The sequence below is a fragment of the Lissotriton helveticus genome, chromosome 10, assembly GCF_964261635.1.
Source record: "Lissotriton helveticus chromosome 10, aLisHel1.1, whole genome shotgun sequence".
Taxonomy (NCBI): domain Eukaryota; kingdom Metazoa; phylum Chordata; class Amphibia; order Caudata; family Salamandridae; genus Lissotriton; species Lissotriton helveticus.
Window position 1 is genome coordinate 131,056,646 of NC_136071.1, and position 14,231 is coordinate 131,070,876.

At 45.9% G+C, this 14,231-nt stretch overlaps 1 protein-coding gene across 1 annotated transcript; it reads right to left on the reverse strand.

Moving 5' to 3' along the window:
- Positions 1–555: 555 nt before the first annotated feature.
- LOC144786013 (histone H3.3A) lies at positions 556–7,023 on the reverse strand. Its single transcript, XM_078664929.1, has 4 exons — positions 6,902–7,023; positions 5,443–5,581; positions 4,866–5,019; positions 556–1,020 (listed from the first exon to the last, which is right to left on the reverse strand). The coding sequence occupies exons 2-4, from the start codon at positions 5,568–5,570 to the stop codon at positions 892–894; spliced, it is 411 nt and encodes a 136-aa protein (XP_078521055.1). The 5' UTR covers positions 5,571–5,581; positions 6,902–7,023; the 3' UTR covers positions 556–891.
- Between the last annotated feature and the right edge of the window lie 7,208 nt (positions 7,024–14,231).

Here is a 14,231-nt window from a genome sequence, read left to right on the forward strand (position 1 = left end):
GGGCGTGACCTAGGCTTGAGGGAACCTTATGCCTCACAGGCACTCCTAGGTGGTGAAATGTCATTTCGTATGGTGATGCAGTAATCTTAGCAAGTAGATGTCTGTCATGACGGCTTTGGCAACTGTTACAGCAATTTTGCAGTGTTGTAGCATGGTTGCATAGGCAAGTTGAGGGACCAATCGAGTTTATAGTGGGTCATATAACAGAAGGTATTAGGACACTCCAGTTTGTGGTGCGTTCTCCAACAGGATCTGGTTGTTTTTAGGAGCAGGCATAAACCAAGATGCTATAACCCTTCACATTAGTTCAACACTAGATCCTTAATTTTAAGAAAAATTAAGCTGGGCTTAACCCTCTAAAGCAGCCCCAAAGCACAAGACCAAGTCACATACATCAAAGTATAAAGATGCTGAAATGTTATTTACCAGATTACCCCGAAATGTGGGATACCTTCCATCAGTATTTTAAGATCACTTGTCCTTAAGCAGACTAGATTCACTCTACCAAAAGGAAAGAGATGCCCTCCACTATGGTAAATAGATTCCACAAAAGCATGAGGTAGTGGAAAGTTTATTTACAACAAATTAGTCAATGCGAGAAGATTCATTGAAAGAGGAAACTGTTGGGAGTGCACCTGTTAAGTCAAGATGCATGCAGTCTAAAATGCTGTAGTACAAGTCTCAAGTCACCACAGCTTCACATACAAATTCCTGAAAAACCTGAGAAAGTTGAGGAATGCTTTATAAAAAGGTTTGCTACTTTTCCACCGATATCCATGTATGCTTAAAATAAATCCTTATAAAAACAAAAAAAGGACACAGGCAAGTATTTACAGTTCAATACAAAAATTAAATTGCGATCCCGCTTGGTGAAGTACAAAAAAAAAGTCTTCAAGCACGTTCTCCTCGAATTCTTCTTGCCAGCTGGATGTCCTTGGGCATAATGGTCACTCTTTTTGCATGGATTGCGCAGAGGTTGGTGTCTTCAAATAGGCCAACCAGGTAGGCCTCGCTTGCCTCCTGTAAAAATGATGTAAATGTCACTAGATTAGTTTCATGAACATGAAGCTATGAAGTAACCAAGTTGCAAGTATACTTTATATAAAACATACAATTGCATAGGTAGTCTACAACTATAGAATATGCTACTGGTGTACAAGTCGGGCTCTACAAGGCACACTGAATCATACAAGTTAACATAACCATAGAACATTTTTAAAAACATTGCATCTTCAAAAAAGTTAATTCTCGTGAAATAGCAGTTTACACTGTACAAGTCATTTTGCTGTTCACGCACTTATGCCCTACGATTTCTTAACTTATTATAAGCACACTATCCGGGTGTACCTGAACCGCCAAGCAGCTAAACGTTTACCAACATAATCACTCTCCATAGGTGTTGTGTACTACTAATAGCACAAATATTGGGTTGGCAGCAGCACGAGGCATCTTGGGTCTCAAAAGCAGGAGCTGGAGTTCTGGTCCAGGACATTATGTGGCTCAGGATTTTTGGAAGACACTGGTGTGACAGTTTGCCTCTCACAACTTCAGTCTAGGCCAACAAAAGACCCCAAATAATGCTTGAAACCATTGACTGTACTAGAAAGCTGAAGCAATTGCAGGGAGAATATGTATTCTGAATTTACCACACCAGTGTGGTGCCATTTCTGTATTAATTTGCATTAATCTGAAATTTCGCTGTCTGGAAGGGGAAGAGAAGACATCTGGCGTATGGCCACCATTAACACATATCAGCTACCTGGGCCAATAATAGAAGCCATGAAGTCTCTAGTTCTGCTTCGGTCAAGCCTAGAGTCAGGGTGCATGCGCTGCATGGCATGCTGTAATCCCTCTGAGGGGTTTGAGCAGACCTACTGCTTTTTCGTTGGTTGCTTGGTCGGCCTTTGAGAAACGACATTGCTTTTGTTGGTGAAGTTACATTTGTCCCAGCTTGTGTCTGGTTTGTTAGTGCCCCGGCAGCTGCCCCAGTTTGTTTCAGTGCATTACTTTTCTTGTTCTAACCTCTTTCGGCTCGTCTCACCGTCCCTTATCCTCAGCACTAGGGCAGCCCTCCGACATATTTTGGAATCTGATTCTCTGTGCTGCCTGTTCCATATGAGCATCTGTATAACATCAAGAGTGCCCCCCCCCCCCCCAACATTCCTGCTGCAACCCATGGTTAGCGTATCCTGAAGTGGAGGGGGTTACATTTGTTTTGATAGGAACAAGTGTTGCGGGGAAGAAAGTTATTCTGGAAGTTTACCTTTGATTCTTGTTCAGCACCTGTTACACCATCTAAAGAACGCATGTCTGTATAATAGGTTAAAGAACAGAGAATCCACCCACAAATGATCGGCGAAAGAAAAAGGGTAACAGGTTCTAGATTGGCATGTATTTCCTACATTGGTGGGAAGCATTTAAGGGTTTTTTTAATACACACCTCACACATTAAAAGGCCCCTTTTAATATGCCTCTGTGCTGGTATTGTTAATAAGGCGTGATGGAGGTTTTAGGTGTATTTAATGTACATAACCTCTGGAGACTTCCTTCCCTATACTACCTCTGAAATGTATTAAGGGAATCCTTATCCCCCTGATGTGAACCCCCGAGTTGATTAAGCCATGATTAAGCCATGACAGGACGACCAGCATTACTGCTTCTTCACCCATGCAGAGGGTGACTAACCACCCATATCCCCGGTTGCCCCCTCACTTCACCCCGGCCTGATGAAGATCCGCACAGCTGAGGCCACGAACACCCCTTGTACTTTAAGTCGGATCAAAACGTCGACGGCCTAGGCTTTCCATTGTATGTTCCTTGTCATGCGAATTGGGAATCCATTTCTGTATTGATACACTAAGCACCCCTTTTTCCTAGCACGCTTCCCCCTTGGAGCAACCTTCTTTTACGCTCTGAATATTAATTGAACATTAACTGTTCAAATCAGTACATTAAATTATCAGTTGAATATAATCCTTGGTCTGTAGTCTTGTGTATCTCTAATTTTCATTTGATGGTTAAATATTTGACTAAAGACTTAAGGAGTTTTTATAACCATGCCGGTTCAGTAACTCCTACTAACAAAAAGAATAGATATAACTGTTATTTGACTGAACGTCCTTGTGAATAGGGTTCTAGGACCACTGTTTTTTTTATTACTAAGTACCCACGTCCAGGACCAACTCTGGGAAACCCCATTTTTAGGTCTCGCGACCTGTCAATGTGCATGCGCATTGAGCGGAGCGAGACTATAGGGGCTTAAACAGACTAACTAACTGGCGATTTGATGCTGTGCCTGTGCGCTTTTAGGTCAATGCGCAAACTTGTTTTAGTTGCAGTGTGACAGTGCCTTCTAATTGCTGGGTGAGCTTACACTCAAACTTTCACTTTGACGACCGCAGGCCGTCTCTCGTGTTTCTTCTCCCCCCTCCCAGTTTTTTTTTTTTTTTTTTTACTTGTTTTACTTGCCATCATGCATCCTAATCCAAACTCCTCCCTGGTCACCAAGGCCACTCTTGATGTGTGGGATCGTGTGGTGACGCATAAGACCCTGTCATTGTACCCCTCCCCACTGACACCGATCGTAGGTAGTTTGGACATTACACCAAGGCTTCACCATGCCACATTCCTGACCTGGCAAATGTTGGGGTGCAGATCCATAACCTGTTTGACGAGAAGGTCCCATTTCCTTTGAGCAGCTGCTGAAAGATTATGCGCTGCCAGAAACGGAAAGAATGTCCTAACTTTAGGTCCGCCGCTGGCTCTCACCCGACAGTTTGCTTGTCACTAAGACTTCTGATAGACACTTTATCACGGAACTCTATGCTATTCTATAAGACGTTACCCCGGCAGCAAAGACCTCAGTTTAGAAGTGATGGGAAGCATGAACTAGGACAGACACAGATGCACAAAGAATGAGATGAAATTTACTACAGCACAAGACATATCGCAACTAACACCAAAAACATTGAGACCACTACTAAAATAGCTACATACTGGTACCTTTCCCCAGTGCAGCTACACTGGGGCAACCCTGTATGTAGTGCATACTGCTGGAGGGGTTGTGGGTCTCCCGGGATGCTGCTTCATTTGTTGTAGGATTGCCCCAAGCTTACACGATATTGACACCTACTTCAACATACAGGTGCCCCGCTTACTTGCATATGCTATCCTGGGGCTCCTGAATGTGCTTACCTTCCTGCTAAAATCCCGCAGGGGATTTCACATTGGCCTTGCATATGGGGCAGCCCTACATAACACCCTCTCACACTGGGGCATTGAAAATCTCCGGTTTCTGCAGTTGACTGACGTTGTGTGATTCTGTGTAAAGGACTTTATTTCACTATGGCTTCAAGTGTAAAACAACCATTGAAAATGCAATAGGTCTCGCCTTTTATTAAGTTAAAGCCATTTGCTTTGCTAAACAATACCATTAGCTAAGCAAATGACTAACTTAATCAAAGAGACCTATTGCATTTTCAATGCTTTTTTGAATTTTCAATGCTTGTTTGAAATGTGCTTACTATTCCGGCTCCGTGGTGTAAGTGGAGTCCGTGATTATCGCTTTTTATCCTGCCACTGATAGTCTTTTCTAGTTGCAACCACAGAGCCTGCCAATGATAGTCTTTTCTAGTTGCAACCACAGAGCCTGCCAATGATAGTCTTTTCTAGTTGCAACCACAGATACTGCAGTTAAGTTATTGAGCGGTTTTAAGAGTGGGGTCTTCTAGAACGCAAACTTCATTCAAATTCCTCGAACACTGAACTCCAATGGTCCCACTCTAGCATCAAACAAGAGCCCACATTCTCATTAGAATGAAGTATTTAGAACAAAAGGAAGGGGGGCAAAGAAAAGAGACAGTTACCTGCAGAGCCCCAATAGCTGCACTCTGGAACCGCAAATCAGTTTTAAAATCTTGAGCAATCTCCCTCACCAAGCGCTGAAACGGCAGTTTGCGGATCAACAATTCTGTAGATTTTTGGTATCTTCTGATCTCTCTCAGAGCAACTGTGCCAGGCCTAAGCAACAAAAAGGAAAAAAGTTTATTATCGTTAGTAGACTTATGACTAACTAACCTCACTCAGAAATGGTGGATTAAAGCATGAACACTGCAGTTTTAAAAGGTGATATTAAGCAACCCCTGCTGGCATCTACACATGAGGTGGTGCAGCTTTCTAAAGTGGAAGTTTGTTTTCAGACCTGCCCACACACTCACCCGAGGAACAGGGATTGTGTAGACCAAAAGAGATGGAATCGCTCAATGGGCTGCACAGTAGGATTGCAAACACAAAGCCCCACCGTCATGGTTAAAAAAATACCTAGTGTGGCAGGCTTTTTTTAAACAAACAATTCCACTCTACTTTGAACGGACAGCATTTTCTGTACACACAATGTTCATTTATTACCAGAAAAAATGTAGACCGTTTTCCTTAAAAACGTACCTGTATCTGTGAGGCTTCTTGACACCGCCCGTAGATGGCGCGCTCTTCCTGGCAGCTTTAGTAGCCAACTGTTTCCTTGGAGCCTTTCCTCCGGTGGACTTACGAGCTGTCTGCTTGGTTCGAGCCATTTTAATTTAATCTAAAATTTAAATACCGAATTAGCATAGCCTCCCGCATATGTCGTTCTGATGAGTTTCAAAGTTACTGGATATACATACACAAGCTAGTCGTATAAGGGCGTTTAACTTCATGTATTAAGCAAATCTTAAGTGTCAATACTTAAACAGTTTTACAGTAAAAAGGAGGTCCACGTTGAGCGGTTCGAAAAAAAGAAAAAAACTGTGCAGAATGAAAGCGGACATGGCATCCACCGCCCACGCATTGCACTCCAGTGGAAGAAATGCGCGAGCACACGATTACAATTTTAACACAAAGCTAATTAAGCAGTTTACACTGAAGGATGCCCCGTCGGTAGTTAATAAAATAAAAAAATAAAAATAGTGCAGACTAAAATAAAGTTGTTCGGGCCCCTAAACTTTAGGCGGGAGACCACTGAATTTAAAATTTCTCCAGCAAGTCAAGGTCAGCCGTTAGCTCCCGCCCACCAGAAACCGAGCGAGTCACAGCCTCGTAGAACGCCTACGTCATAATGGCCAACGGAAATCATTGTATTACAAACAAGAGCCTGCAGTCTCGGCGCGCGCTACGGAAGCCTTTAAACTGAAGTTGTAAAGAGGAACTACAGAGCAGAGGTGAAAAATGGACAGCAGGAATAAAGTGAGCGGGGTTAGTCTATCCAATGAGCGGAGGCGGTTAGGTGTCATTGAAGCCCACACACGAACAGCGAGACTGCGTTTGTCACCCGCCGGTCTCCATTTTTTTTTTTTTACGGTACAAGTCAAAGAACAGCTGGGCGACTCCATTTTCTAAGGCGGGATGACATCCAGTCCGTGCGCCTCCATTACGCGGCCGCGCTCACACACGTCGACCAGTCTGTGCCGTCACGGATGGGACCGGGCACTACAGAGCAGCAAACACAGGGGGCGGGGAAATATTGATCATATTGATCTAGTGTCTGCCAGGAGCAGGAATCTGATAAACGGCCAGCTAGGTCCACGAAGATATCACCAGAATAAAACAATACGGCCAATTCGGTCAAATAAGCAGAAACACATTTTAACGGCTCTCCAAAGCAGCATCAATGCCAGAGACGGATGAGACAAGGGAGCAGCAGACACGAAATACCCAGTACTGTGAAAAACATAAATATTACAAGCGCCGCCATTTTGTACACGGCTGGTCAACGACTAGTACAACCAGAGAAGAGACTAATAAAAGGCTTAACAAACGCACGATAGACGACTGGACATATAGTCCTCGCGTCGCAATACACATGCTACTATAATCCGGAATTCAACATGCTGTTGAAAAGGTAAAAATAAATATTAATAAAACTAACCTCCGCAAATCACTGGTTCTCGTGCCGTCTATTACTTTCCAGCGCTGTTTGTATCTGTGGTCGGCGCGCTCCGCCGTAACTTTTATACTACCCTTGTGACGTCATCGTCGCGTGTAACGCCCATTATTACGTGAACGTCTGTCAGCACTGGGCAATTCTGCTGAAGTCCCCCGCCCCGTCTGTTTTCCCAGCCTTTTTAAAACATTCGGGAATAAAACCAATACTAAAACAAACCAAACAATAAATGATGAAACGTACAGGCATAGCTGGTTTCCCTTTTGAAACAGATCCGAAATCCTTATGTATCGCAACTGGTTCTTTGTAAAGCGCTCTGATACCTTCGGGTAATGTTCGCGCTATAAGAAAATCGCATTAAATAAATAATAATAAAAAAGCCAGTCAATCGAGGTTTGTATGAGATCATTACGAGTATGAGCACGAGTATGAGCACAAATTGGCAGCAAGGATGCGAAAAATAAGCACCCTCTAAGCGCGGGCAATGAATGCACTTGTAGTAGACTTTACCGTAGAGGTATGCTAACGTTAATTTAAGTGTGTTAAATAATGGGAGAATTAACCAACTAACCACAATTTAGAATCAGGGACACAAAAATACTGCACAGGTCGATATACATTTTATGAATATTTGATGTTAGTATGTATATGCTTTAATTACTGTTTCTTTTTACCTTGATGCTCATCTTACCATGTTTGCAACTAGTAACAATGCCCTGTTTATAATAGTGTTATATCCTTATGTTTGCCTTTGTATGCATTTACTGTTGTTGCTCTCATGATGCATGTTGCATCATTCATTATTCCTGGTTGCCTAGCATACTGGAATGTTGCTCTCCTGGAAGCTCCAGTTTGAGTCAGTTTGATACTGGTGGCTGATGATGGGAGTTGCTTTGTAGAGTCCTTGGTGCTGATCTCTTACTTTGTGTGGACTTCGTAATTGGGGACATACCATAAATTGTCGATGAGTGGACAGAGTCAGCACCTGAGACCCTATTTCTACGTGTTGCAGTTGTGTGATCCTCTAACTCTCTTCAGACCACCTACCAGGACTCCACAAACTACAGCCATTTCCCTATGGATGCATTTACTTCATCTGACTGATTTCGTCACGTCTGGTAGGAGTGATTTCATGGCTTTTCTCTAAATGGATTAAGCGTCATATATTTTCCAATTACACACCTTTTTAAGACTTCAATTACCTGTGCTGTGAACTTCTATATCAGAGTTACTGTAGATTCTGGCTCTCCCATTACTAGCATTTCAGACACATTTTTCTTACAAGAGTGGGATGGCATTAATCTGCTTCCTTCAGATATTCGTACAGTAGCATTTGGAGGCCAAGAGATTGACATGATTGGTTAATTTCCTGAAAGTTTACAATTTAAAGATAGACTCATTCATTCAAAAGTCTATGTAGCTAAGAAGGGTTACAATATTCTTGGTTGGAGAGATCAAGGAAAGTTCAGGATGATTTTGAGACCTGATTAGAACATCCTATTTTCTTAGTAGATGCTGTGCATAAGGATGTAAATTCCTTGGAACGATCTTACTAAACATCAATCTGTGTTTGAGGACAACCTAAGTGTGGTTAAAGGAATTGAGCATAAAATTATTCTAAAGCCCAATGCTATTCCAGTTGTCCATAAAGTGAGAAATGTTCCTCTGAGCATTAGAAAGAGATTGAAATAACATCTTAAAAAATTATGCTCAGACGGGGTCATTGAACCTATAGACTCATCCTTATGGATTAATCTCATCATTGTAGCTTTGAAAAAGAAATCTGACAAACTCAGGCTTTGCCCTGAGGTTGTTGAACAACAAGAACATTCAAGTTTTTTCCACCATTGCTATTAGGGATGCTTACCATCAGATAGTGTTGAACAAAGATTCTCGAGGTCTCACAGTTTTAACACTCCGTTTGGTGCATTTCGTTTTCTCAGAATGCCATTCGGCCTTGCCTCAGTGGCATCAGTTTTTCAAAAACTCATGTTTCAACTGTTAGGAGATGTGAAAGATGTACTTACTTATCAAGATGATATTTTAATCACGTCCAACACAGTTCAAGAACACCTGATTAAACTGGGCTGTGTTCTTGGGATTCTTGAAGATCATGGTATGACTGTGAAGAAACAAAAGTGTATCAGCCTGATTCATGAAGCGAAATAGCGCCCGCAATGGCTGCGAAAACGCAATTGCGGGTGCAAAACACGGAATCGGCATTCAAGTACGAAATAGCGAAATCGCAAAAAAATAATAGCGAGCGGAATAGCGATTACGCTGTAAAAGTCGCAGACTCCGGGAAGTCGAGCATTAGCGATAATGAAATAGCGACCAACCACGGAATCTGCGAATTGAATAGCGAAACGCAATATTGTCTCAATCGGCATTCATGAAAGAAATACATTAGCGAAAAATCGCTAAATCGCACATTAGCGCGGCGCAATTTAAGGACAACTCAAAGCAGGTGGTAACCATAAAAGCCATGATTAACCAAAATTTGAAAAACTGTTAGCCAATCACCAACAGGTCCAGGCCTGACCAATCACACATAAGGACATTCAGCAGCAGCAATAGGCGTTCCACAATGCCTGGGATGTACATGGTGGTGAGGCGGCGAAGGCTACAGCGAGCAGCACGGAGGAGACGCATGAGGCAGGCACGGATTTACCGGCAGCGGGGCAAACCAGAGAACAGATTTATGCTAAATACAGGCTGAATGGGGAAATGATCACCTGGCTGATACAAGAACTCGACCCCATCATGCAGCACCCAACAAGGCGAAACAATTCTGTGCCCACACATGTGCAGGTATTGTGCAGCCTGCACCTCCTGGCATCCGGCAGTTTCCAGGGCATAGTAGCCGCTGCTGGGGGGATTTCCCAGCCCACCATGTCACGCTGCCTCCACACTTTTGTTGACGCCATGCTCACCCAGCTCCACCGGCACATCACATTTCCCACGAGCCAACAGGATTTGGACCTCACAAAACTACAATTTTATAATGTTGCCCATTTTCCCCATGTCCTTGGCTGCATAGACTGTACCCACGTCGCCATCTGCCCACCAGCTGCCACGGAGTATATGTACCGCAACAGGAAGTCGTACCACTCCCTCAACATACAGATGGTCTGCAATGCCAAGACCATCATCACTGACATTGTGGCCCAGTACCCAGGGAGTACCCATGACTCCTTTATCTTCAGGCACAGCGGACTCCACACACGACTGATCAGGGGAGAGTTTGGGGAAGGACACCTACTTGGTAAGTACACTTTGTCGACAATGTCACATTGCTATGAAGTAACTGCGCTGCACAGGCAATCAACATCTGCTCCTCTCATTCAGGTGACAGTGGCTACGCCCTACGGGAATACCTCCTGACCCCTTACCTCAACCCTGCCACACCTCAGCAACGCCGCTACAATGTTGCGCACATCCGGACAAGGAACTGTATTGAAAGGACATTTGGCCTGCTCAAGAGCAGGTTCCGTATACTGCACAAGACAGGTGGGGCCATGTATTACAGTCCTGCAGCGTGCTGCCGCATTGTGGCTGTCTGTGCAATGCTTCATAACATTGCAACCAAGCGCCGGATACCAGTTGACATCTCAGGCAGTGAATCTGAGGGGGACGACCGGCCACCAGCACATGCGCACCATGCACGCGGGGAGAACCCAGCTGAAGGCCACAGACGTCGCAACCACATCACAGCTAACAATTTCTAGCCCACCCCCTTCCCCCACCCCACATATCACAATTGCATGCAAACTGTAATGATTACACAAGGCGTATGTGTGCACCAAAATAAATGTATTTGTTTGAATCACAAAAAAATAAATGGGTCTACGTAACAACTATATACAAAAAGCAGTATTCATGCATACTGCATGAGACGCTCCATGGCAGGCTTAAGTTCAGCCTGCGCCTGTGTCCCTGACACAATGTCATTGGCGCCTCCGGCGCACAATTCCCAGGCGCCTGGGAGCCTCTTCCTCTTCCTGGGCAGCTGGAGGTGGGGCAGCCCTTGCGCTGCGCCTAGGTGGGGGGGCCTGCGTGGCAGAGTGGCTGCTGACACTAGAGGCACCCTCACTAGCATCATCACCCCCCACAATTGCCGGAATCACAGGTGCGTGCAGTGCGGTGACCGCGGTTGTCAAATGCTCCAGCACCCGGGTAATATCCTCGCAGCACTGGACGAGTTGGTGCTGCTGGGTTAAGGAGCGGCGCGCAAGCAGGGTGGTGGCATTTGCCGAGGCATAATTGGAGCGGCTGTAGGTGGACAGCCGGCTCAGCAACTGGTGGTGGCGCCTGCTAGCAACACTTCGGTGCTTCACCAGCGCTGCAGTGTTGTGTTCCATAGCCGTCGTCATGCGGTCAATGGCCGCCGTCATGCGGTCCACCCTCTCGCCCACTCCCGCAACATTGCGGCCGATCTTCTGCAGCTGGAGCTGGATGGCTCCTTGCTGCTGCGACTGGCGCTGGTGTAAACGCAGCATGCGCCGCTCCACACTCATGCATGCGTGGAAGTGGCCATTGCCCCTCCTGGTGGTCGGCCGCTGTGTAGCGGATGTGGCTGGCCCAGATGGTGGTGGACGAGCTGCAGGTCTTGCAGCAGCTGGTGTTGCAGGTGCGGCAGGTGTGGTGGGTGGCCTGGCCTTGGCAGCCGGTGGGCCTGAGGCGGATGCAGCAGGCAAGGTGGGTGGCCTGGCCTTGGCAGCCGGTGGGCCTGAGGCGGATGCAGCAGGCAAGGTGGGTGGCCTGGCCTTGGCAATCGGTGGGCCTGAGGCGGATGCAGCAGGCAAGGTGGGTGGCCTGGCTGCTGGTGTTGGCGCTGGCGCAGGGGCTGGTGGCTGGGTAGCAGGTAGGGATTCCTCCTCCTGGGCCTCCTCGTCGATCAGCAGCCTCTCACTGTCGCTGCTATCTCCTGCACCTGTGAGGGTAAGTGGATACTCATTAGGTGCATGTGACTGTCAGACGTGCAGATGTTACATGCATGCTGGGTGTCATTCCCTGGGTGGCTGTGTATTTGCGCACTTTGGAACCTTTCGGGCCGCATTGTGGTAGTACTACATTGTGGACATACTACGTCTCCCACAATGCTTCAGGGCATTTCCTGATGCACGGCATGACTAAGGGCCAATGAGTGAGCCTATTTGGTCATGGGCGGTCATAGGGGACAGGGTCGCAGTCGCATGCCACTTACCTTGGGTGTCTTGGGTGGGGCGGGAGGAGTCCAGAGGGGTGACGCCAACACACGCCTCCCTCTCCAACGTGTCCTCTACCCGGTCCTCCAGGGGGGTGTTGGGTGGGACAGTCGGGCCACCACCTCCGGTGCCTGATGCCTCACCAAGGCGCTCCGCAACCCTCTCCTTGGCACGCCCTCGGAGGTCGTACCACCGCTTTTTTAATTCCTCCAGGGACCTGTCCGCAACTCCCACAGAGTTCACGCTTGCGGCAATCCCCACCCAGATCCTCCTCTTCTCCTGCTCTGGGACCCTCCGGGAGTTTGCACCAAACAGCTGGTCGTGGTTGGCCACCACACCCTCTATGAGGTTCTCCAGCTCCTGTTCTGAAAATTTCAATTTGCGCTTTCGGCCAGCGCTGTTGCTGGGTCCGGGCTGCGGGTCGTCTGACATAGCGGTCGCTATTTCGGCGGGGTCGGGATGCGCAAACGGCGGGTTGGTGGCAGCTTTCCGTCGTGGACAGTCGACTGATAGCGTCACTGTGGTGTTTGGGGGTGGGATTTGGCTGCTTCCTGGTTGTGATGTCATCACTGTGCTCGGAATGCGTCTTCCCGTTTTCCAGATCCCGCGAGAATGCGACTCGCAATCCCGTGCAATCGGGATTGCGAGCGCAATCTCGTGCGATCGGGATTGCGAGTCGCAATCCCGATCGCAGGTAGCCGGAAATAGCGATTATTCTGCGTTTTTTGTGGGTCGCTAACGGCTTTAGCGCCCGCATGCGAGTCGCTATTTTTTCTCCGAAAAGTACATGAATGCCGTTTTGCGTTTCCTCAATAGCGAGTCGCTATTGATCGCTATTAGGGACACGCAAAACGGCCCGTACATGAATCAGGCTGTAAGTTCCTAATGAATGAGGTTGAATATTTGGGGCATGTAATTTCTTCAACTGGTATTAGACCCAAGCAAGATCTATTAAAAGCGATTCATGATTGTGCCCAATCCACAGATAAAGATCAACTGAGGTCTTTCTTGGGTCCAAGCAAGTATTATTCTCGCTTTGTGCAAAATTTCGCACTTGTAAGTGGACCATCGAGAAAACTTGTCAAAAGTAATGTCAAGTTCATCTGGGAGGATGAACAACTGGAGTCTTTCAAAAATGTAAAGGATTTGATTATAAATACACCTGCTTGTAAACCTTGCATAGATAATGTTATATCTTACATTACAGTTGGCGCCAGCAATTTAAGTATTGGTGCCATACTTGTGGTTGATGGGGTTGAGAATACGGTAGCTTTTGCTTCTCTTAGACTTTCTGCAGCAGAGAAGAATTACAGCACCATTGAGAAAGAAGCACTTGTCTGTGTGTGGGGTGTTCATCATTTTGAAAACTTATTTGTGGGGGAGAGAGTTTGTTGTGGTTACTGACCATAAACCTTTAGTCTTTATCTGGAACAACAAGGGGTTGAGAAATGCTAGCCCAAGATTAATTCGCCAATTTTCTGAACTGTATGAATACAATTTTACTATGAAACACATTCCAGGAGGAAAACATTTCAAAGCAGATTTTCTTTCTAGGTGCCCTTCCAATTCAAGCAATAATGAGATGATTCTTGAAGACAATGAGGTTGTTGTGGGTTTGGTTGATGTTTTTTTGTTACCCAAAGATATAATTTCTTGTCAACATTGGGAACACGTGTCTGCTTACGATAGGTGTTAGGTAGTCCTCAAGAAGTTTATCTGTAGCGGGCGGGCCAGAGAAGGTCAGGTTGGGGATAAATTCAAGTCATATTTTAAGATCAAGGGCGAGTTGAGTGTGGAAGGGTTTTTTCTCATGAGAGGCTCCTTATTGATTCCACCTCCTGGTTTAGGAAGTAATTTGATTGCGTTAGCTCATAAGGGGCATGTGGGAATCACTGGAACCAAAAAGAGGGTACGTTTATATTACTGGTGGCCTGGGATGGACAATTTGGTGGAGACCAAGTTGAGCAACTGTAGAGAGTGTGGTCATGCAGAGAAGTCTCTTCGTACCTACAATTCTCCTTTATGCCCTGTCAGTTTTCCTCAGAGTACTTGGGAAAAACTGGGGTTAGATTTTGTGGGTCCCTTTGCTGCTTTGAATGGTGGTTTCA